The sequence below is a fragment of the Typopeltis vanoorti genome, chromosome 3 (assembly GCF_054136105.1).
Source record: "Typopeltis vanoorti isolate ZY-2024b chromosome 3, IOZ_Tvanoo_1.0, whole genome shotgun sequence".
NCBI classification, from domain to species: Eukaryota; Metazoa; Arthropoda; class Arachnida; order Uropygi; family Thelyphonidae; genus Typopeltis; species Typopeltis vanoorti.
The window spans coordinates 105,451,595-105,478,622 of record NC_143551.1 but is presented as its reverse complement, the minus strand read 5'-3'; the positions used below and the strand labels follow the sequence as shown (position 1 = coordinate 105,478,622).

Below are 27,028 nucleotides of genomic sequence, written 5' to 3'. Positions count from 1 at the left end.
TTTGACAGCCGACATACAGCTGTTTGCTGATGAGACAAAAATAGTGGGTATCAAGGATGCAGCTGATCAGCATTACTTGAAGAATGATTTGAATAGGCTGGAATTGTGGGCCTGGGAAAATGGATGACAGTTCAATGTTAGTCAGTGTAAAGTTATACACTGTGTTCAGAGTAGATATCCAATGCCTTATTATACTGGTTGGAATTTACAAGAAGAAACTGATGAGTCTAGGGATCTTGAAGTTTTAGCAGACAGGTAGTTGAAGTTCAGGAGCTATGTAGCAAAGATTGGAAATGCAACTCAGAGGGCAATTACAATGCTAAAACCGAACTTTGTCATGTAAAGGTAATTTTTTCTCTTTACAAAAACTTGATAAGATCTCACTTGTCCTATTGTATGGGGTCTGGTCTTCTCGTTTCCTTGGTGAATCTGATACAGTGGAGAGAGAGAGAGAGAGAGAGAGAGAGAGAGAGAGAGAGAGAGAGAGAGAGAGAGAGAGAGAGAGAGAGAGAGAGAGAGAGAGAGAGAGTGCAATAGAGTGTTAAAAATTATATCAGGATTGTGGAATGCTGATTATGAAGATAGATTAAGGATTGTAGACTTCAAACATGAGAAGGAGGGGTGATATAATGGAGACTTACAAACTTCTAAAAGGGTTTATAAAATTTCAGTAGATGTTTTCATTTTAGGCGGGTGGAGAAAGGATGAGAGAGGATTCTTTAAATCTGAGAATGACTACCCTCAAGAAAGGGAAGAGTGTATTTTCTCTCATAGAGTGGTGCATGATTGGAATGTGATTCCAATCATACTACTAGCACATAAAACTCATGTTAATACTCATAAACAAAAACTAAATAGATTTCAATGCCTTATAGCCATGCTTATAAAAGATACAGGACAATATCTTTCGAGACAGCTTGCGTTATTGCAGCTCTAACACCGATCTGCCTGAAAATACAAGAATTATCTGTTATATATGACGTCACTTCGGGAAGATATAATGAAAGTTTGCAACATCAATTCAAAATTGCTACGAACGTCCGCTTCTCTACAGTAAGTAGCATCAACCAACAAAGAAAACAAATATTAAGAAGAAGGAAAGCTCTGAAAGTGACGAATTCCAAATATTCACTGACGAAAGCAAAACCGAAGGGAACGTCGGATGTTCTTTCGCTGCATACAACAGACAGTCCATCATACAAGAACGCTGCTCTAGACTGCATCCTCTCTGTCCCAACTACCAAGCAGAACAACTTACTATATTTCAGTCACTTATATATCTCCAGGAATTAGAACTCAACATCTCTCATCAAAAGACAGCAACAATTTACAGTGATAGTAGAAGCACTATAGATGGCATTAAAAACCAAAACAGCCATATTGCATTAATAGAACAGACAAGAAATCTGGTTCGAAATCTCACTCTAGACGAATGGGAAATCAAGTTCTGCTGGGTGAACTTGATTTCACATTCCGCATACTGGAATAGCAGGAAACGAGAGAGCGGATCAGTTGGCTAAAGAATCAGTTAGAAACGAACGGCTAGAAACAAGTTACCAAAAGTACTCGAAATCTGCTATTAAAACAGCTGCAGAAGAGAAAAGCCTAGACACGTGGGGAGAAGAATGGAAAACGCCAAAAAACGGATCAACAACAAAGAATTCTTGTCAAGCATCACAAGCAGACTCCCGCTGAAAAAGCACATCATTTCTTCAGGTTTGACCACACTACTAACGGGACATGGAAAACTAAGACACTATTTACAAAGATTCCATATCCTGGAATCACCATCATGCATTTGCAGTCCACACCTTCAACAGACTGTTGACCACATACCTTACGACTGTCAGCTACTGGACTCCATCAAGATGCCCCTAATACAACACGTCATCACTTCCGGAGACAAGTGGCCATTATCAAAACAGAGACTTATCGAAAAGTATTACATAGAATTAAATTAATTTGCCAATAAAATCAACTTCCAGTCTTTGTAATCTAACATAAATACTGATATTATGTGAATTATACTGTATAGTGTTAATATATGTATATATAAAAATATAAATGTAAATATGAAAATTCATACAAAAATATAAATAGAAATGTTAATCAGTACTTGTAAGCTACATGTAATATAAGTATTGTATGCAATGGAGCATGTAGGAATAAATTACCTCCTGGTAGGGTTGGGAGGAAAACGCAAAACACACACACACACACACACACACACACACACACACACACACACACACACACACACACACACACACACACACACACACACACACACGACACACACACACACACACACACACACACACACATGTTCTCTGCTAAATTGGGGCCCAATCTTTGTTCTTCCATTTCTTTCCAAAATCATAAAAATAAGAGCTGGTACTGACCAACTCCCATTTACAGTCCAGCTTAAAACTTGAATCAACTTTTCTATGTACATTTTTATTCCTCTATTTCACCACATCTAGCGGGAGAAGCAGGTTACTTCTGAGAAAATTAGGTGGGGCAGAACCAACAACGCAAAAAACAGCAGATATAACTCCTGATCAAATGGCTAATCATTTATTGAAAACCTCCAAAACACGTCCCAGCTTTATGAGCAAAATTACTTTGCATTCTTCCATCATGCAAATCCTGAAGACAGGCCCCAAGATTCCTGAACTTGTAGACCCAGTATCTCGGGATGAGGTACAGGTAGCCGCCTTAAAGCTCACCAAGAATGGCAAGGCTGCAGGAGTGGATGGCATCCTCCCTAAGTTTCTAAAACATCTCTGTCAACGAGGTAAAACATGTGGCTGGCTGCAGTTTTCTCAAAAATTATAATCAGTGTTGTAGTTAGAGTTTTTGTCACCCGGGACGGTCTGTGATTTTTCCGCCCCTCTCAATGCACACCAAAAATACTACAAAAGGTAAAAAGTACGTATAGAGAAATAAATTAAAAACGCTATGTTTATTTTTGAAGTAAAACTTTAATTCCAGCATTCTAAAATGTTATTTTCTTGCTTTTCTGTTAGCAATATTGTCAATTTCATCATTCAATTGCTGTGTTATAGAAAATATAGTGGGATTTCCTAAACGCCAAAAAAGTGCCGCCCGGGGCTGAACGCATCCTCCTCCTTCCCTAGCTATGCCGCTGATTATAATGACTGGAAAACTACAAAATCTGTGGCGGGAAGCCAAAATAATTGCCGTGCCCAAACCAGGGAAAGATCCAAACGATGTAAAAAATCTACGACCTATCTCTTTGCTTTGCTCCATGTCTAAGCTCTTTGAAAGAATTCTCCTTAAAAGAATATCACAAATCATCGAACGAGCACTCCTGAATGAACAAACTGGCTTCAGTCCGGGAAGAAGTTGCTGGCCCTGACAACGCAGATTGAAGCAGGCTTCCAGAAGAAACTTAAATCCAGAGCCACTTTCATTGACCTAACATCAGCTTATGACACAGTCTGGATCAGGGGCCTCCTCTTAAAGCTAGGAAATATTATAAGGTGCAAAAAAACTTTTCAGCTTTTTGAATCCATTCTCTCCAACTGAAAGATCGGGGTCCATATTGGTGGTAAAAAGAGCGGGCCTAGATTCTTTCACAACGGTCTCCCACAGTGAGCTCTGTATTAGCCCCTTTACTCTTTACCATATACGTGTACGACTTACCATATACCAGCTCAAGCAAGTATATGTATGCTGATGACCTAGCAATCCTACATCAATCTACTTCCTTTGCCAAACTGTAATAAACCTTGAACACAGACCTGAACATCCTGGAAGAGTACTTCAAACAGTGGTACTTGATGCCAAATCCAACAAAAACTGTGTCCACAGTATTTTACTTGAACAATGCAGAGGCAAACCGACACCTCAGCCTTTCTTTTTGTGGAAAAATGGTAGAGCACGAGCCTCACCCGAAATACCTTGAAGTGAGCATGGACAGAAGCTTAACCTATAAAAGGGACATTGCCTACCTGTCCAACAAAATTAAAACGAGAAACAATATCAATTCAAGTCCTGCTGGAAGAACCTGGGGTTGTTGTGCAGAAACCCTCAGGTCATCTGCACTAGCCTTCGCATTCTCTGCAGCAGAATGTTGTGCTTCTGTCTGGGAAAGAAGTGCACACACTAACATTATAGACACCCAGTTAAACTCTACTGTCCCACTAATTGAGCACAATTAGTGGGACAGCGAGAAGTACCACTATCTCTCTCTCTCTCTCTCTCTCTCCTGGATGCCTGTCCTATTTAACATTGCTCCACCAAACATAAGGAGAAGACACGCCTCGATTGAAAAGTTTAATAAAGCAACGAGCAACCCACTCCTGCACCTGCACCAGACTCTCATAAATCCAACTAGTCGTCACCTAGAATATAAAAAGCCTTTCTGGTCCATGGACAAACTCTCTTCAGTTGCCCTGCCATCAACTCCTGACATGTGGAGAGAATACTGGTCTAAAAAAATGGCTTCCTGATAGAAGATCCCTGTGCTCTGCAGCCTGAATGTCATGTGTCAACAGGATCAGAATCTAACCAGGGCAGATGTAGCTACCTACTACATAAATGGAGGCTGTTAGACCATCCATATTGTGATTGTTCTCCTGTGGCTCAGACGATTACTCATATTGTGAACGACTGTCCAAGGCGCCAGTTTCACAGTAGTGGCCTACAGGACATCCACAAGGTGATGTATGAGGCCTTGGATTTGCTTTCCAGACTGGACATTGACCTGTGGTTCCTTTGTATTCCTTTTGCCATAAAAATGAATAAATAAATAAATAAATAAAATACCTCTATTTGTGTTCTTTGGAACAGCCTTTTTCACTCTGCCTTCACCAAAAAAAATAATACCATCAGCTGTACAATAAATGTGAACATATTCCTCCTTTCTTCTTACTCACACATGGCATTGGTATGTTATGTCGTGTGACCTTTCAGTTTGGGTCTCCCCCCCCCTCTCTCTCTCTCTCACACACACACACACACACACACACACACACACACACACACACACACACACACACACACACACACACACACACACACACACACACACACACACACACACACACACACACACACACACACACACACACACACACACACACACACACACACACTTTCCCCCCAACAATAACTGGAAAAAGCTATGGCTGAATCCTTGAACGAGTAACGTACTTTATACATCGGCAGATATCACTTATATTCTTTAGAAGAATAATGTTTTTTATTCTCTGAAAATGAAATAAAAATACATTATTCTTCAAGTTTCATTGATGAGTCATGCATTTTTTCAATTTTAAGCATTTAATAAGCTAGCCAGCAATATCTTGTTGGTATTAAGACCTTTAGTTTTAATCAATACCAACTAAATAAAGGTCTTGTTGACATTTCCTTTAATTAGTAAGATAAGTTTTGTGTGTAAACGCTTTTTGTGAGAGCATCATTGGCTGCTTTGTACTACGGTAAAACTCATAATGAGGGAGCGAGAGACTGAATTAAAGAATTTCTTTTTCTGCAGCTTATCCCACTTAGGTAGGGTCGCTGTTTTTAGTGAGTCTCCTCCACCACCCTGACAAAATTTTAAGAGCTATTGAATGATCTTCTTCCAACAGAATCTTGTTGCCGGGATGTCGATAATCGCCCTTTTTATCACTGAATGGTTACTTCTGTACTAGTAGACCATGTGAATGAAATGATTGTGTCAAGACTTGACAAAATGCAGCTGCATATTTCAATTTATCTGGTCATTTGGAGACGCTTTCTATTCACTGTTTGATTAATTTAAGGAAATGTGAGCTAATGCATACAGTTCATTAATCTTTAATCTTAAACTGGTTTCTAATATTGGCTTGCTGATGAATATCTTGAATAGCAACGAAATTTGTCTAACCCATCCACTTTAATTGAAAATAACGAGACGTGATGAGATAACTACCATTATTTGGCACTGTACAATTTTAAATGAATCATCTTTGCATCTTTATATTTTCATAAGTTTCTGAGCTTTCTCCTCCTGCATGGCATACGTATCTAATAATTTCGCGATAATGGTCATTGAAACACAATGCAGTAAAAAGTGTGGAAGATTTTCAATTCATGCTACCGTTACTACTTTCTTCTGCGACTATAATCCTTGTTTGTTATGTCCGTAGTGAATAATCAATAGAAGCTTGCTGTGATCATCAAGACCGAGAATTTGACGCTTTCCGGGGAGAGATATGTCACTACCTTGCAAAATATAGAATTTTTGCAAAGATGTGATTTGTAAAGAAGTCATCTGAGTTAATTCCATGTCACGAGTCCAAGTAAAAAAAAAAAAAGTTATTTGAGAAATGGTATGCAACAAAACTTCTGAGAAGTCTGCATGAAGTCAATGGCTTGTTTTTATTTATAAAGTGAATTCTTGGATCAAGAACAGTTCAATTCTTCGCTTGTGCAGGAAATACCTGAGAAGAGCTACTTCCATACTACCTATGGAGGATAACTTCCACCGGCTTTACAATTCCACTAAGCGTGAAACAAAAATAGCGATCGCACTAATAGCTGGGTCAATCTTCTTCTACTAAATTGGTTACTGAGAAAATTTAGTTTTTTTTTTTTCTATGTTACGCCATCTATCGCCTTCAATAAACTCGTTTTGAGGGGTTAACTACATCTCTTCTCTGAACCTGAAGTGGAAATACGTATATAATATTATATTAATAATGGTCGGTTGATGAGTTTATTAGAGTGCGCATGGTTAATAAAAACTTTTTACGTGTCAAAGGATGGAACGGTGATGTGATTAGCTGTGCTACTTTTTCTCCGGTAATGGGATGTGAAGCGATATCTCATTTGTAGCTATTTATTTGTGAGTATTAAAGTGAAATTAAATAGAAAATTTAGAATTCATTCATTTCCCCCCCTTTTTTTTTTCTTACTATGAGGAGACTCGTAGTTTCACTACGCATATATTTTAATTAGCGAAAAAAAATTAACAATTGTAGAAAACACGTTTCTGTGGGCTGTCAAGTCTCGTTTGTGTTCCTTTCTTGCCCTGCGGTTTATACATAATGTAATAATAGTAATAATAACACCTTCGAATTTTGCGGTTGCCATGGTTTTTCACTTCAGAAGTGAATCTAAATGAAATTGTGTGAGATATTAATTCGTCTCACTCTTTTATGCTGTACTTTAGTCTTGCAGTCCGGCTAATGGGACTTCGTGAAATTTACAGTACTCCTGTGTGTTTGTATAAGGGAGGGAGAAAGTTAACGAACTAGTACTCCGTCTCCGCAAGCGGTGACGTAACCATCGTATGCGAAACCTCATTAAACGCTAGCTTAGATGTAACAACGAAAGCTTGCAGAGGATAAACCAGGGGTTGTTCAGCGATGAAAGTTTGTTTCGTTGGAAGTTGTATAGATCGATCTTCATTGCTTCACCTTTATCTTGTACTTGTATGTTCAAAGCTGATAAGCCTACGGTTCTGCAAGGCAGAGTAGCCTGCAATGGTTGGATCCTAGATCATAAACCATCATCATGGATTATGGATAGCGCCTAGCTTTTTTTTTTTTTTTGTGCGTATTGTCCATACAAAGTCTTTGTTGGGGAAAGTGAACCTGCTCTCCCAATCAGAAGGAAAGAAATTGCCTCTTAACTATGCCCAAAAAAAATAGTATCTCCAGAGCATCTTACATATATATTTTCTCTGCTTTGGGGGGGAATCAGCATCACACACATCAGACATCCTTTTGGTGTGCATTTTACATTTTAAACAGATTATACAAACTGTTGGCATGAATCTTAACAACTTGCACTGAACATAACAGCATTCCTCCATGGGAGGTTTGCACTCCATCATGCAACCTCTCACTGTGCCAACTAAGAAAGTGCGATGTTCTATTGTCCATCCACATGCAGTTATTTAATGTGCATGGAGCAGAACACTGATTTCTTTCCCATCTATAGTGATGGTTCAAGATCTGAGACCCTGTTGGTTGTGCTGCTGTATTTCCTGACTATCATATCCAAGCAAATCCCAATTTATTGCAGTAATTATAGAGTCAATTTATACAGACTTATTTGAGTTCCTTACAGGCCATCTTGTCTCTTGTGTATAATTCACATCCAATGTTTTGAGGTTTTAGAACTGTGCTGGATTCCTAGTCACATTGGAATTAAGGAAAATGAGACTGCATGTGCAGCTGCTAAATCAGCTCATATGTTTCCATATTTGTCATAGGTTTGTTTTCAGGTTTATCAGTTCCATATACAGACTGCATATAGTTTATAAGATCATAGTTAATAACCTAATGGTACTCTTCATGGTAGGAAGAATTGACAAATAAATTGCACATGATTAAGCCTGAAATTAAGCATTGGCAGTCAAGTCAACAGAGAAAGAGAAGAGAGGAAGTTGTTCTTGCAGGGCATGGATGCATAAGTCACATCCATTCATATGTACTGAGGGCTGATGATCCTCTTGTGTGTGAACAATGCAACACACATCTCACCATTTGTCATGTTCTGATAGAGTCCCAGCACTTCATATGAGAAAGGAATGAATTTTTTGCTATTCTGGCAGTGCATATATACTTAGGCAGATCTTATCAGATCCAGATAAATTGCATGAAGTTTTTAAATTTTTTAAAAAGAATTAATTTATACAAACACATTTGGTTATAAATTCTATTTATATGTAGATACTGCTTTGCTTTACTAATTTTTTTAAAATTTACTCTTTGTGCATAACATGTTATTTACTGTTTTATCTGTTTATTACTGCTTATTATTACCATGAGTATAGTTGTAACCTGGGTTACAACTTTGGTTTGTCACAGGTGACCTTTGCTGTCCTTGTCCTAGTTAACTCCTAATCAACCAACATTTCAGATCTTATGATATTCTTTGGATATATCTAGCATTTTACTTTAAATGCAAAAAGTGTGAAGTGAAATTATTATGTGAGCTCATCCAGGGAGTGTAAGGACTCATCAAGGAAGAGTCCATTATGTGTCACTCGCTGCCTACATAGCAGTTGCATTTCCTTGAATGCATCCACTGATGTGTTCTCACAACTTCCAACAGCAGATCATTGACACACATGCCATGAGAAGAACCTGGACCTTACATATTTACTGGCTGCTCGTGTTCAGTTTCTTGAGATTACCCAAAGTTCTCACACCACTTGCTATAAGTTGAAAATCTTGTTTCAATTTTTTAAGATCCTCTTACCATCGTATACATTTCTGTAATATTTCCTTTCACCAATCTATTACTCAAGATTTGAAACTACACTCCTCTGTTCTCGTGTACAATTCCATAGATAATGTATACTGTAAGATTCCCTTACCAACTTGTTTCTATCATATTTCAATCATTTTCATTACCCTCTGCTACCATCTGTTCAATTGTCTTCTCATTTCCTTAGAAACCAAGTGATCATATCTGAGCACAGAAGTCAAAATATGGTCTTATCATGCCTTGTAAAGCAGAAAAATGACTTTCATATTCGTTCAGGTTAGTATTCTCTCAACATTGCACGTGAAGAGAATGTGGTGACAACCTTAGGTTTGGCATCTCCATACATCTTTCTAACACCTGTCGGTATGTGCCACTCTCCATGTTGCAAGTCATCATCCATTCCTTTGAATTTTTGTTTGTTATACAAATTTAAAAAGAAAAAAAAATGGATATATAAAGTAGACTTGTGATGTGGAGAGTAGATGACTGACAGGTCCCATGTGGAATCCAAACCTATTATTTCTTTGGTATGGAAGGATGAGCATGGAAAATAATCTTTGCAAACATGAATGCTGCAAGAAATAAATGAGTCGAGAGATATAATTTTTAGTAAGGTATACGTTCCAGACAGACCCAGACCTTTTAAAGGTAAGTCTTGCTAAACAAGATTTACTTTTACCAAAGTCATGTTGTCCTCTGTACAGAATCAAATTGCCATCCACCTGGCTCTGGATGTTGATTTTAACCAGCTTCTTCCATTCCCTAATAATCAGAGTTGAGCAACCAGATCAGAGGAATTGCTGTTTCTTTTGCATTTCTTCAGAACCTGTCATTATCCTCCAATTCAATTCTACCATTCTAGTCAAGCTCTCATAATAGTTTTGATACCTCTAACCGAGTCTGTCTGGAACGTATACCATACTCTGTAATTAACCTTCCATACCAAAAAAATTTTCTTGGGTAACCTCTTTTCATAGTCAGATTTTGTCTTTCTCACCATAGGTGTCACTCTCCTAGCTTAATTAGGGGAGCTTGGTTATCATGTTTTTTCCAGTGTGACATTTTCTTTATCTGCAACTCTTGCTTTCAAGTTTTATTTCAATTAACTTGTATGCAGTTTATTTTACTAACTCTCAGGGAATGCAGTTATAGGTTCATTGACATACTCTGACTGCTTTTCATGCACTCCTGATTCCTCGACCATGCAGTTGTTCATTACTGCTTCAGGCTGGTTTCTCAGTTTATTTTAATCCCCTTATATTTCCACATATACCTCTTCTTAATGAACTTCTTTCTCACGTGATATGTTACCTTCCAAGTCAGAACAGCAGGATCACTAAAGCATACATACCTTTCATTCAGATGACCATGTCGTAAACAGGTAGAAGAGAACTGTAGATTTTTAATCTAAGTTCATTTAATTATTATATTCACATTTTTAGCAGAGTATCATATGAAGAGTGAGATATTTTCATATGGAAATTTTAAGATGTTGGGTAATTATATCAAATTTTTCATTATAATGGTTAAAATTGTCTGCAGCCATCAGTTCTTATCAAATATCTTGAAGTTTAGAGTTCAAGTTTAGAAGTCTTGAAGTTTAGAGTTCAATTAGTACTTGGAAGGCAGCTTGGAAATATTGGATACTGATGATAAGCAAATTCTTTGCCTACTGTAATAACTCATTTGGGACTGAAAGACTTATTTACTTCAGAGGCTATCATTTCGAATCCTGTGTGATGCACAGATGTTCCTTTTTTATTCAGGGTCTTATACAATGCAGGGCATCCCTGCAAGAGGATTTGAATAAACTAGACAGATGGGCAAATGAATGGTGGAGTGTTGGTTTAATGCTGCAAAACATAAGTCTTGAAGTTTGGGATACATCGATAGGAGGCTGCATACTCGATTGGAGGAGCTGTACTGGAGGAAATAGGGGAGACAAGAGATCTGGGGGTGATGATTGATAGAAAACTGAAATTCAGGGAGCATATTGCAAAGGTGGTTAGGTAACCCAGAGGATTGCTGCAAATTGAGGACGCTGACCTGCAGAGATAAGAGTTATCATTCAGTTGTATAAGACCCTGATCAGACCACACTTAGACTATTGTTCTCAAATTTGTTCCCTAGGTTTGAAGGGGATAAATTAACTGTGGAAAGGGTACATAGGCAGATAACAAAGATGGTTTCAGGACTATACAATGTTAGTTATGAGGATCGGCTGAGGGAATGTGGACTGCAGAGTTTGGTTACTTGAATCATAATAAAATAGCCAAGCCCCAAACAGTAAACCTGGAGGTGACCATTGTGGAGGTACATACCTGCAATGCTGTAGTCTCAAGATCTATGCTGCTTATAATCCGCGCATTCCTTTGCTGACAACAGATCTGGACTCCATACCTGATCCAAATGACTCCATAATAATATCAGGAGACCTCAACTCAAAACACACAGCTTGGTACAACTCTTCAATTAACACCAAAGGCCACACACTATTCAACTTTGCAATGCTCAACTCTGCTGTTGTGGTCAGTCCTACCGAGCCCACCCACTTCAGCCCTTCAGGTGGCTCGGATGTACTAGACATCGTCATCTTTAAAAATATAAGATACCAATTCAAATTGGAATCGGTTAACGAATTATCTTCTGACCACAGTCCCATGGTGCTTGATCTAGGTTCATCAGATCAATTCTCTCCTCCGCACACATTCATACCATGGGACAAGTTAGCCAAGGTTTTTCCCAATCATATTGGTCTGGTGCCCAACATCAGTAAAAAAGGAAGAGATAGACTCAGCAGTAAATAACCTAACTCTACAAATTCAGAAAGCAATAGAATCAGTCAGGTACTCCACTGTCTTCCACCCAACCAACATATCTCAGAAGAAATCATGGAGCTAATCAGAACCATAAAGAGATACCACAATACCAGAGCCCACAAGACAAAACAGTAATGAACAACCTAAACATGCAAGTCCATGAAGCTCTTCAAAAACACAGAAACCATCAATGGGAAATCAAATTGGCTAACATGCTGAAGATCATTCTGTCTGGAAATTCTTAAGTGCGATCCGCACCAAAAAGCAACTCATACCCCCTATACAAACCAAGAAAGGGACAGTTCACAAAGATGAAGAGAAAGCTAAAGCACTAGTTGATAACCTTGAATCTCAGTGCAATCCATCTTATACAAATCTAAATATCAGCCTTACATACAAGATTCACTGTAATGTTAGGACAGCCTTACAACAGAACACTGTTAACTCTGAACATATCAGTCCTATAAATCCAGCAGAAATGATAAATATCATCACCCATCTAAACAGTAAAAAAGCTCCAGGACCAGATGGCATAACTAACAGAATAGTAAAACTACTCCCAAGAAAGGCCATAGTCCATCTTGTCAACATTACAAATGCCATTTTTAGATTCCAGCATTTTTCTACTACATGGAAAACAGCCACCATCATGCCATTTAAGAAGCCAGGAAAAAATCCTCACCTTCCTGAAAGCTACAGACCCATAAGCCTGTTGTCCAGCCTCGGGAAGGTGACAGAGAAAGTGATCCTCTCAAGATTCCAAGCAGAAACAGATAAGTTAGAAATTTTGCCTAATGAACAGTTTGGCTTCCGTAAGGCATATAGTACAGCTCAACAAGTACACCGGTTGGTAGAAATCATTACTAAAGGCTATAATTGGAAACTCGATACAGCTGCCATCTTCATCGATGCAGAGAAGGCGTTTGACAAAAAATGGCATCAAGGCCTTCTCTACAAACTGATAAAATTTAACTTGCCAATCAAGTTAATAAAAATAATCCACTCTTACCTGAAAGACAGATATATGCAGGTCAGGATTGGTGAAACGGTTTCGACCAGATGCAGGGTCTCGGCAGGCGTACCTCAGGGATCTCTTCTTATCCCTCTCCTGTTCTTAATCTACGTAGTGGACATCCCTCTGAACCCGAGAACAACATTCACTGCATTATATGCAGATGATACTGCACTGATGGCAAGCTCTCTGAGCCCAAAACTGGCAACTAGAAGACTTCAAACCAGCATACACATTTTAGAAAATGGATGGAGGATCCAAGTTAACCTCCAGAAAAGCTCAGTCATACTGTTTACTCGAAAGAAAATCCATAGCATGGAGGACATTTATTTATTGGGAGTAAAGATTCCATGGCAGACTGAAGTTAAATATCTTAGAGTGATTCTTGATAGTAAACTCCTATTCAGCAAACATATAAGTTACATTACCTCGAAGACATCCAAAGTCTTAGTACAGCTCTACCCTATGATCAACAGACAAAGTAAACTGGACACACAAACAAAATTAACAATTTACAAGATGGCAATTCGACCGGTCATCACTTACACATCCTCCGCATGGAGCCACATCGCGAATACAAACATTCTGAAACTTCAGAGATTACAGAATAAGTGCCTGAGGATGATTCTGGATGCCCCTTGGTTTATTAGAAACTCCCAGATCTATAGAGAAGTTAATATCCCTTATATTTCTTCCCTTCTCCTAGATCTAGCTGAGAAGTTCTTTACCAAGACAAGCAACCATCGAAACCCGTTAATCAAGGAAGCTTCGGAATATAATGAAGCAAACAGTTACAAATATAAAAGACCAAAGTCTATCTTAAGTTCAGCTGAACACAGCTAATTTCACTGCCCTCAATGGGTGAGCGTATAGCTCACAAACACTCCATTCAAAGTTCTTTCATTACAGACAATGGGGAATATGAAAAGCAATTTTGCTTCACCCATCTAGTCAGAAATGTTATTCATTGTTATTAACTTTGGTATGTGTGTGTGTATATACAGGGTGTTCGGGATAAATTTGACATATTTATAATTAATTATATTTTTCCGTAAGTTACATGTATTAACACACACTTCTCTTCATTTAAAAGTTTGGACCCTTCTTCATTCATATACAAGATGTCAGAAAGGATGGATAGCTGGAACCCACCTGAATCATGGAAGAGAATAACTTGTATCATGATGATTCGTGCCCGCCATCAAAATAAGGATATTACGACTGCTGCCCAATGCTCCCTGAATACAGTAAAAACAATCAGGCATGAACTAGAGACTTGCAATGGTGACTACGAGGATGTAGCAAGAAGAAAGATCCCTAGCAGACAATCTGATTGCGTTCGTACAGCAGAATTCCTCGCAAATCTGCAGGAACAGGTGTTGAAGAACCCTGGCATTGGAATTCGGGCTTTGTTCGTGGAGTTGCTAACTGTAGTCAAGCCCTGGATAACAAGGGTAGCCAATGGTAGGCCGTATGTATGGCAGCAGGATTCGGCCCCTTGCCACACCTCTGGGAAAAGTCAAAAATGGTTGTCTGAAAATTTCTACGACTTCACCAGTCCAAATGTTTGGCCTCCAAACTCCCCAGACCTTAACCCCATGGATTATTTTGTATGGGGCGCAGTTGAAAAAGACACCAATCGCACTTCCAGTAATACAAAAGCCCAGTTAATGGATAAAATTAAAACAGTTTTTGCGGCCCTTCCCAGGGAGACTGTAGCATCAGCTTGTTCGAGGTTCCGAAGCAGAATTGAAGCTGTGATCGATGCTAATGGTGGTTATTTTGAGTAAATCTTGTTGATAGTATTGTAATTAACTCTGCCTGTAATGTTTTTTTGTCAATTCATTAAATTTAATAGATACAAAGAAGATTTTCTTTTTCCTTACGAAACTGTCAAATTTATCCCGAACACCCTGTATATATATATCTTCTGGGTCTGGCTTCCACTGATGATGTTTTTTAATGCTCATCATTGGGTTTACTTACTTCCTGGGGAGTTGAGAGATTCTACTTGGTGGCAGTTTTTGCTTGTCACTGGGTGGAACCACTGCTGAGTTTCCTATCCTGGAGTGATTCAGGTCAGGAGTAATGAGTTAGTAGTGATCCTTTTAGGGTCACCCAGTAGGCATCTCTCCCCCCCCCTCCCTCCCCTGTACTTTCTTAGTATCCCACATACCTCAATAAAGGTCAAAACTGGTCTGGACAGTGCATTATACATAATAATGCTTTGTATTATGGGATACTAGGGCAATTGTTGTGAAGTCTTAGCCTCTATATACAAATAGCCCAGTTATGAAGATACTTCACATGCATAAAGCTTATGCATGTGAAGTATTTTCATTACGCTTGGATAAAGGATTACACAAAGAATATAATTTCTTGGCATTCTTAATTTATTGATGTAGGAAGTTCACATTTGTACCATAATTGAAATGATTGGCAGATCATATTTCAGTTTGCGCCGTTTTTTGAATGAGTGATATTATGAAAATTTTTCTTAGTGTCCCATCATGCAAAGAACACTTCTTTTCTTTTGATTCAATCTGGTGTGAGATTGAGGCCAATAGGACAAATATAAAATTACTTGTTGCAATATGCCAGGGATTGCCAAGGATGAGTGGAAGATATGGATCAGTAGATTAGTACGAGTGCAAGTCAAGTAATTATTATGGAGACTTCAACTTTGGATACGGATTAGGAGGAGGAAAGATCACGTGGCAGGAAGTGAATGGAATTTATACACTCACTGAGAGATAATTACTTGAAACAATGTGACAGAAGGGACTCTGGGTACAAGAGTGTTGGATCTTGTTATAGGATCAGAAGACCTGTCCATAATTAAGGTGGCTACATTGTCTCCAATTAGGGAAAGTGATCATGTGGTCTTGGAAGTAGCAAAACGTGGAAATTCCAGTTAAGAAGAGTATATATACTATTATTATTATTGCATGGGCACCCCCCCATGGAGTTTGAAGGCTCACTATAGGAGTCCCAACCTTTCCACACAGTCTATCATACCTCTCCTTGAACCCATTAATAGATAAAGCACTCAAAAATGACTCAGGTATCCATTCCACTCATTCACAACTCTCCTAACAAAAAATCTAGTCCTCACACCCTTACTGACCACACCTTTATTGAACTTCCAACAAAACTTCCAAGTGCTGAAACATTTCCCCTGCATCAATCCTATAAAACCCTTTAAGCAACTTAAATGTTTTTATCATATCTCCTCTTTTTACTAACTATTATAATAACGGAAGTAACTCACGTAAATTATTCTTTATTCGTAGAATTTTCACCTGAGTATCACAGGCATCATCAGTACAGGTACAAGGCTAATTAAAAGAATTACAGTATATTAATTCCTCCTTCATATCCAATGGCTATAAGAAGTCCTTCATAAAAAGAGCTTTAAGTAGTTGTGCTCCAGCATTCTCTTCAAGTACAGAAGAACCTACACGTATACCTATCCCCTATGTACATGGGGTTAGTGAATGCATAGCTAAGGTGCTAAAACCACTAAATATCGGTGTGGCTTTTCGACCCATCAGAAAAATCTCCACGTTCCTAATGTCTCCAAAGGACAAGCTCCCACATCTCAGCTATCCAGGTGTCTACCAGATTCCCTGCTCGTGTGGATTATTATATTTCGGACAAACAGGAAGATCTGCTCAGGTCCGGTTAGAAGAACACCAGTCGTACATCCAGTACCTTGAACCCGAACAGTCTGGAATTGCAGAACATGCCATCAACACCAGACATACAGTTAAATGGAACAAGACAAAAGTCATTCACAAAAGTCGGTTCCTAATGGAACGGCTGTACAAAGAAACATGTGAAACATTACCTCACTCCCCTAACCTAAACAGATCCGATGGTCTACATCTTCCCCCCTTGTGGGAGATAGTACTTGGGAGATAAAGCAACAAATCTTTCCTAACATATAATTGTATACATATATATATATATATTTATATTAAAAAAAAATTACATTTTTTTAAAAAAATTAAATAACTAAATTTAAAAAATAAAAAAATAAAAATAAATAATAATTAAATAAATTTAGGAAATTTAATCTTAGCTACTTAGGTGGTGCTTTGTGAATATAACAGTTATTGTTTAATTAGCCTTGTACCTGTACTGATGATGCCTGTGACACTCAGGTGAAAAAAAAAAAAAATCTACAAATAAAGAATAATTTACGTGAGTTAATTCTGTTATTATAATACTTAGTAATATGCCTACTCACGGTATTTCCTTACTGAATCTCCTCTTTTTCTCCTATCAACCAATGTCTGCAATCCACACACCCTCAATCTATTTTCATAGGGAACATTCCACAGACTACTCTCATCTTGATCACACACCTCTGAATCTTCTCTACCACTTCCTCATCCCCCAAGAAATCCAGGAGACCAGATTTGAGCACAGTAATCCAGATGTAGACATATCAAGGCCTTATAAAGAGGAATGACAACTTCCTTATTTCTACTTGTTAATGGCTACCTTAGCAATATGTCCTTTAAACTTTAACTCTCTGTCTACTATCACCCCTAAATCTCTAGCTTCATCTTTTCCTGGAGTACAGTTCCATCAACATGATACACAGCCTGTAATCTGTTTATCCCAAAATTCATAACCTTTACATTTCTCCACATTAAACTGATATCGATTATCTTTTGCCCATACTTACAGGCTATTTAAATTGCCCTGCGCTCTTCACATCACCTTGATTAACTATTACCATACCTAATTTCACATCATCAGCAGTTACTTCCTATATTATTTATGTGCAAATTAAACAGCAACGGTCCCAACACTGAACCCTGCCATACACCACTAGTACCTGTTTTCACTTCAATTCTGCATCTCCACTTTTTGATATCTGTCCAGCAGCTGCCCTCATATCCATCACCATTTGTTCTAATTTGCATAACAGAGTTCCATGTTGTATTCTATCAAATGCCTTTGCAAATTCAAGCAAAAAATCATCATGTAGCCATTTCCTTTATCCAACTCAGCTGTTACTCTATTATAAAAAGTTAGTAAGTAAATTACTAAGGCATGGCTGACCCTTCGCAAAGTCATGTTACCCTTCATATTATCATATTTTTATCCATCCATTCTTGATTTTTTTTTTTTTTGACCAATTTTTCTATGACTTTTACCACTACATCTGAGATACTGATTGGTCTGTAATTTGTTACTGCAGTCTTAGAATCCCCCCCCCCCAACTCTTTCTTCTCCTTATCCTCAGAAATATTTTGTTCCCCACCCTTTCTGTTCCCTTCAGGATATCATTTTCATCCAACCATGTTTTGCTTATTCCAACAATTTTTGGAATAAACTTACTCAATGAAACAGTTTCATCTCCCTTATTTTTGACACAGCAATTCCTTTTAAGATTTATAAAGTCCTATCCATGCCACTTCTCAGCTGTGATTTGTAAACACTTATTCACCTTGTTAACTACTTCCCCATATATCTCCTCAGATCCATCTCCTCCTCTCGTATCCCAGTCCCCCCAATGTATCAGTTCCTGATAACTTGCTTACTCTCCAAACACTGGATCTCTTTTTGTCAAGTTCTCCTTCCAGATACTGTAGAGGTCAACTCTCCTCTCAGTAACTTGCACCACAATCTTGTACAAGTCTCCTATATCACAGAATGTCCTTCCTTCAACCACTTCTAACCTCACAGTAAAAAGGAGCCAATTGGGATGACTTCTGGAATTTCTTTTACTCCTTTCCTTGGTCTGACTATTGCTTCTCCTCATCTGACCCTAACAGCTGCTGTGGAACCACAGAAATTATTCTTATTGGCATGAAGGCCTTCATCCCCATTCAACCTATAATTCCCTTCCACTTTCCAAGTTCAACCAAAAGAGTATCAAAACAGTTGTAGAAAAAAAATGTAACTTACTGCATGTGACTTGCATCAAGAACTCCATCTTCACACTCTGCCTGTTCCAAAGCACTTGACACATGCACATCATCATAAGATGTGCATGTGTCGTCATCATCAACAGATTTAAATCCGACTTCATAAAGGTCAACAGCAAAAAACTGGCCTCCTGTTTAAATGAAAGCTGTGCCTTCTGATTCCTTGCTGAGGCCATTGGATGCAACTTCTTCTAAACACACTTCTCTCTCTCTCATCCTGATGACATCAATCTTTTCCTTGAACTCCTGCATAGACAACCAAGGGAAATCACCTCATACCATACTGGAATCCAAGCACTCTATGCCTCCTGTACAGGGCCGCATTTATACTTTTGGAAGCCCTAGATGCGACATCATTATGAGGTCCTCAAAAATAAGCATTTTTTTAGTTTATTGAAAATAAAGGTCAACATTTCCATAATAACTCATTTTAATAACACAATACAACATTGGTATGCATATATTTGCATTTTAAAAAAAGTATAAAAATAAATCAGTTCAAATTTGAATACAAAAATTAATAACTAAAAGTTTTTTTTTCTGGCTTTGGTTTTAGCAAATATATCTATAATGTCATCATAATTGATCGAGTCCATTACATCTGATTCAATGCATAATAACGACAGGTCACTTTTTATTTTGGTGCAAGTTGCTTCTTAAATAATATTTTATTCGTTTCAACACTGAAAATGAGCATTCAGCACTTGCATTTGAAATAGGCATCATCAAAAATATTTTTAAAATTGTTTCTACGTTCGGAAAAGTAGACCTTAATCCATCGTTTATAAATTTATACATATTTTTAATCGAAGAATTTTCTTCCTTTATCATTATTAAAAAGTGCTTAAATTTTTCTGGATCAATATCAGTCCCATAAGTTTGTAAAATTTTATCAATACTAGTCTTGTACTTGTCTTGATCTATATCTTCCTTCAAAAAAATGTCAAACGTATCTAATATGTCGAAATAACTTTTTGTTCTTTCATTAATTTCCGAAATTAGCTTATCGCAAATGACATTAAAAGTGTTCACAGCGAAATTTTCTTTCCCATGTAATATAATCTCATTGTTAGATTGTGAAACTTCGTCACTCATTTTTTTTTTCGTTTTTTAACTCTTTCCTTTTCATCTTTAAATTTTGTCTCATCTGTTAATAAACTTGCTTCTTCATTTACAGCAGCAAAACTATTTCTTATATCTGAAATAAAACCAACTAAAGAGTGTAACAAATTATTAGCTAAAAATAAATCCATATCGGGATCTTGTAGAGATTTTCTAGTAGCATTTATTCGTTGTAAAATTTTGTCCCACATAACTGTTAAAATTGCTGTTTCTGGTTTGTCAAAATGTTCAGCCAATGACGAGCTCTCTAATTTAGAAATAGGTTTTTCAGAGGAGAAGTGGATAGTTCAAGTAATGCGTCTTTAATTTGTTTATATCCACGTTTCAAAGCCAATATAGCGTCAGCTCTTGCGGACCACCTCATTTCACTTAGTCTTGTAACTGTTAAAGATTTTATTTCTAAATGCTTAAGGAGCATACTCCATCTTCTTGTTGAAGATGAAAAGTAATATATACATTTTGAATGAAACAAAATTATTGCACTGCTTCCGGACAAGATTCCACGGCATAGTTGCCAATTAAATTTAAGGAATGACTAGAGCATGGTATATAATGTGCAGAGGGACTACGTTTTTTCAGCTAGCTTGTAAACTCTCTCTTTCTCCCAGATCCAGAAGTCACTTTCTTAGTGACTTCTGGATCTGGGAAGCCTTATATGCTTGGCTCTGTCCCCTTTTATTATGCCTTCTCTGAGACCTCGCACGAAGTTTGTAACCCCTGAAGAATTCGGCATGATTCTTTCATCTTAAGTTTCAAGTTTGACATGCTCTTTGTTCTCTTCTGTGCCTTCTTTTGATTGTAAGTTGCCGACCATCGGAAAGTTGTTTGAACTTTTCTGACCGACTTCGGAGGTGTTTACGTGCAGAGCTTGTAAGCCCATACACACAAAATTTAATAAACAACCTTTCTAATGCCACCGTGTAGATTTATTACATACAGCTCCGGCGAAAACATTGCCTTTGTTTTTAACACTCTAATATATTCTTATTAAAGAAGTATATACAGTTAATTTCCAAAGGGCTATTTGCAAAAATATCTAATACAAAATATATAGAGACAAACAAGGTTATTTTTTACAACATTCTTATGGGACTTGACCTAAGTAAAAAATCGATGTCACGTGCTTTGGAATATTTAAGCTACAATCGAGTTTTTACTATATTGATAAGATCAATACTTTAAAAGTCCAGGTAGTCCAGCGAAAACCATCTGTGACAAAATGAAACTAGTTTATTTATTTAAAAACACAAAAATACAAATTTAAGTATATCTTTATACAGTTCATAATTAAAAGGGCTGTAATGATAATAATAGATTTCTACAGACGTCTCATCTTGTTTTGGTATTATCAAAATTATCAAGTTATTCTGAAGCATTATGAATTTTGCTATTTTATTATTATGCCACTAATATTTCTTCAAATGTGGCACTTTTTACAACAAAACTGGTTAAGTTATGTTGAATATATCTGTTTGCAAATATACTCGAAATCCCTTTGGCCTAATAAAAAGGCAGAATGCTGATGAAGTTTCATCAGCATTCTATCTGTTAAAATGCAATTAACAGATTATTGTAGTTATGTGCACTGTATTTCTTGGATTAACCCTTTTTTTTTTTTTGCTGCACAATTTACTTATTGTGTCTCTTCCCAAATAAAAACGAATTTCACATGTGTGCGAAAATAAATAATCAAAATGTTTGTTTGCATTTGAAATATTATGTCAAATATTTATAGTTTTTAAATAACATTTATTGAAATAAATGTGACATTTTTCTTCCTCTCCTTGCAAAATAAGATTATATTGGTTTGGTCACACATTTCAATTTTAGGAACAATTTTCTTTATGAACAGCAAATGGTGTTAAACTGCATTACTCGGGGTTTCCGATTGTTAGTTTTTAATTTATATCCAATGGTATTTTATCAGAGCCTTTGTCTTTTGCTTAAAACTGCAACAGTACAATTACTTTGGAAAAATAACGAATTCAAACAAAAAGAAAGTGCACACATGTTATCTAGCAGTATTTGTGTGTATGTGTGGTGATAATTTTGGGAGGGGGGAGTTAGCTATTAAAGGCGAATTAATTCTGTTATGAAAATTTTGGAAATAAAATTTCATTTTGATGCATGCACCTACACATGTTTCAAAAGATAAACTGTAGGGAAAATATCGCTACTTCAAAACTGCCACATAGTATCGAAATTAGCTGAAAATATGTACATAACAGTTGACTTCATAACTGCCATTTATTTTGATTTGTAGCGAGTGATTAGGGGGGAGACCAAGAAAGTTGAAATGCAAAAACCTACAGATTACGTTATAAAAATTATGCATTACATGATATGATTCAAGATTTATGTATGATAACTAACCTTTGAACTAAGATTACGAATAAAATAGGAAACTTAATTTGGAACAGATGGGGGCTGTATTCATTTTTAGATTCGGATTTTCATGAATTTATAAAATAATTGTTTGACAAAAATAATTATCTTCAATCAAGTTCTTGGAGAATTTTAAAATGTATTGGCAATTAAAATAATTAGCAAAAAAATTGATAGTGACATTGATTTTCCAAAGTGATACAATATGAAGTGAAGAAAGTACGAAAGGATTTCTTATTTTATGCTGGCATTAAAAACTATAATTATACGATAAAAACAAGCAGCAAAATGAATTAGATTCTGGTTACCAATCAAACGGCAAGCAGCTGCTTTTCTTGCTGTAGGCCACAGAACGTAGCTACTATACAGAACGTAGTACGTCAGGATTATCGCACCTTCTAATGGACATGAGGGTAAAACTACACTTCTTATCCATGTTCTTTCAGCAGGTGGACAGAATATTATTCAGGTTTGCTGGACGTGTATATACGTCCAGCAAAGAAATGGTACGCTTACATACATGAATTTTATGGAATACAGAGTTCCCTGTTAGTTTTATATTCTAAGGAAAGAACAATGTATTTCAAATGGAAGTGGGAAGACTTGCAAATTTTTCAGCAGCCTCTAGTTTTTATATTATGAATTTAATATTTAAAAATAAGTATTTTATTTTGCAACTATAACTACACTTTTTTTTTTTTTTATTGTTCTTTGTGAGGAGTAAAGTTTTAAAATGAGGCCCCCATCTTGTACTTCATGCACCTAATAGCAAATGCAGCCCTGCTCCTGTAGTGTTTTTTTAGAAAAGAAAAAAAAAAAAAAGACATTGGATAAACTGCTAAATAACTTTGATAAAAAGTCTTCTGGTCCTGATAGCACCTCTCCACTTGTTCTCAAACATTGTGCTTCAGAGGAGCTAACACTCATCCTGCATTGTCTCAAAACTTTATATGTATCCAGTACTTATCCCAAGTCATGGAAGCTATCTCATATCCATCCTATTCCAAAATAGGGTGATAGAAGTCTACCATCACCTCAGTCCCATCCAAAATAATGGACAGTGTCATCAATAACCAGCTCCTCCGCTACTTAGAGGCCCACCAGTTAATCAGTAACCATCAGTACGTATTTCGCCATTCAAGATCCACAGCTGATCTAGTAGCTTAAATCACCCACCACTGAACATGTTTCATGGAAAGGTTTGGAGAAACTTGTGCTGTCACCCTTGACATTTCTAAAGCTTTTGACAGTGTCTGGCATTATGGCCAGCTAAACAAATTGCCATCCTTTGAACTCCTGCAACCCTCTATAATTAGGTAGTTGCCTTTCTCTCTGGTCATTCTCTGCTAGTCATGGTAGATGGCTCCCTCTCTTTGATCTTCACCATCAATGCTGGAGTGTATCAATACTCCGTCCTCTCACCTACTCTTTCTCCTTTTCATAAATGACCTATTCACAATCACCACTAATCCTATCCACAGCTTTGCAGACAATAGTACTCTTCACTCATCCTACTCATTTGACAAATCATGCGGTATTCTGATATCTCAGGCTATAAGATCATTTACAACCAGTACTTTAAACAGTGATGGGATGATGATAACTATGTAATTTGAATTCCATCAAAACGCAGTCTTGCCTTTTCTCTCACAAAAGTGATCTCAGCTCACCTACTCTTACCCTTAGTAATGCACAAATCACCAGACAAGATCAGATTTTTTTGCTTAGACTAATGTTTACCTAAAATGTTTCCAGGCATAACCACATCGCATCAATAGCCTCTTCAGCATCCAAGAAACTTGGCATTCTATGTATTAATTTCATTCATTAGCCTATTTTACACCCAACCAACTCTTCACTATATACAAATCCCAAATCTGTCCATGTTTAGAATACTGCTCACCTGTTTGGGGTAATGCACCTGAAACTTCCCTTAAAATTCTTGATGCTGTCCAGAGGCGAGCAATGAAATTCATAGAAGATCTCTCTCTTATATATTCATTTAAATTTCTATCTCACTGGCGAAGTGTTTCAGCACTGTGTCTATTCTACAGTTACTTGCATGGTAACTGTTCCTGCTGTTAATACAGGCACAGCAGTAGCCCAGCATCCTACTGTGCAACTACAAAAACACTGAACTTGCTTCTTGTCTTCCTCTTTTATTCCATTCACCTCTGTCTCTTCGAGAACAGCCTTCCTCATGAAATATTCCCAAATAATTACAATCTGTAGGTCTTCAAAAAAAAAAAAACATCAATGGACTTCTATCTCAGTTCTCATCTGTATCTCCCACACAGTACTTGATATACTTATATGTCTCTTGACTTGTGTATAGGATGAATAAAAAAAAAGTCCATCCTGTTTCTGTGCCACTTGTTCCGACATGTGCATTCACTACTTCACTACTGCTTCCAATATCCACTCTCCTTATGCTATGGACCTGTCCACCCTGCTTCCTCCCTATCCATCTTGCATTCCTTTTCTCTCATCTCTCATACTACTATTCTCTCTCTCTCTCTCTTCACAAACATTTCAGCATCATCTGTTCCACTCTACTGGTCTTTCATGTGACCTCTTACTTCCCTGATCTCTTGTGACATATCTCATTACACTTCATTTTAGCAAATCTATTTAGTCTACTCACACCAGATCCATTTAAATAGAATTCATCACTTTTGTATAGTCCATCCTTCCCTTGAATGCATCCCACACATTAACAAACTACAACTCTGCTAATAACCATTATATTTTTTGCTCACCTTCTTACCTTGTCATACTTCAGTAACACACTGATGGCCTTTCCTACTACACTGTTGTCTTTCCTCAGTAATTTCCCATCCACTCTTCTGGCTTTCTGCCCTTGGTTAACGTTTTGCTCCTTTTCCCTTTCTCATTTATACATTGCAGTCCATCAAAATATTTCAATTTTTTGTGGTTTTCTGCTGATCCATACTTTCTCACTTCTCATGTTCATTCTCACCATAAATGCATTTTTCATGTTTTTCCATGCCTTCTTACAGAAATTAATATGAAAATAAAATTGAGACAAAAGAAACCAATAGGATCAGCATTATTTGTTTTTTTAAAAGTATTCTGTTTTAATGATATACCACTAATACTACTGAAATGAATATTTTGCATAGTATATTCAAATGAGTACATAAATAAAATGCTTTATATAATTCTGGAAAAAAAAAGTGTTGGCATGCAGCTTCATATACATTACAAAACTACATATCTGTGCTTGTTAGCATGTTGTCTCTTGTTCTTTTAGGAGCGGTTTAATGGCTCCTGTTTATTGCATTTTCTTCTTCTTCATATATGAACTGCACTTTAATTAGTTTGTGTAATGCTTATTACATGGAAACCTTTCTTTTCAGAAAATGTCTAATCTACTAGAGAGAGAGAGACGTGATGTAAATATTATAGTTACAGATTCTCGCTACCATGCAGAAATGTGTGTGGCAGAGCATTTGGCAAGTGGTAAAGTATTTAAGTCTTATTTATTGTTATATAAATTTTACAGATTTTTGCCCATTAGTTTATTATTATTATTATTACGTGTATCTCCATGGAGTCAGTAAACTCATCACGGGAGACCCAAACTAGCAAAACAATATCTGTCATATCTCTTCTTGAATTCATTTATAGACGAAGAGCTCACAACTAAGTCAGGCAATGAATTCCACTCATTCACCACCCTCCAGGCAAAAAACCTTGTTCTGACACCTTTGTTAACCACACTCTTCTTTAATTTCCAGAGATGACCTCTTGTTCTTCCATCACTATCACACAGCTGAAACATTTCCCCTGCATCAGTCCTATAAAAACCCTTCAGTAATTTAAATGTTTCTATCATATCCCCTCTTCTTCGCCTATCAACCAATCTCTGCAATCCACAAGCTCTCAATCTATCAATGTAGGGGGCATTTTTTATATCGCTCACCAACTTGGTCACTCTTCTCTGAACCCTCTCCACAGCCTCCTCATCTCCAAGGAATCCAGGTGACCAGACCTGAGCACAGTAATCCAAATGTGGAAGTATCAATGCCTTATAAAGGGGAATAATAACCTCTTTATCTCTGGATGTCAGTGTGTTCCTCAACAACCAAGTAATCCTATGTGCAATCTTGGACACCTTAGCAATGTGTCCTCTGAACTTCATCTCCCTATCTACACAGTTTTACACAGTTATTGATATAAAGTTATTAAATGTTTCTAGATATAAAAATGCTCAAACCAGATATCTGATTTGCAAGATTCTAATACAAAATATATTTAGACATAAGTAATCTTTATTTTTTTCAGTAATGGAAGTGGATATTTCATTGGTGTGAAAAGGGATCCTTTTCCTTGAATTTTATTCTGCATCTTTTAGACACGTTTCTCAACATAATCACTTCTATCCTTCATACACTTTTGCCAAGATCTAGATAATATCCTTCTCCTCCATTAATAATTGAGTATTATTGATGGAACTATATCTTCACAGTTATTCATTGTCTAAAGGTAGC

General features: G+C 37.0%; 1 protein-coding gene across 1 annotated transcript in view; it reads left to right on the top strand.

Annotated features, from left to right (window-relative positions):
* The first annotated feature begins 6,662 nt into the window (after positions 1 to 6,662).
* LOC150108441 (UDP-galactose translocator-like) overlaps positions 6,663 to 27,028 on the top strand; it is a 99,223-nt gene continuing 78,857 nt past the window's right edge. The window contains exons 1-2 of the mRNA XM_090390783.1: positions 6,663 to 6,856; positions 25,895 to 25,997. Coding sequence (XP_090246909.1) covers positions 25,898 to 25,997 — 100 coding nt within the window. The 5' untranslated portion in view covers positions 6,663 to 6,856; positions 25,895 to 25,897. The remainder of the gene's footprint in view (positions 6,857 to 25,894; positions 25,998 to 27,028) is intronic.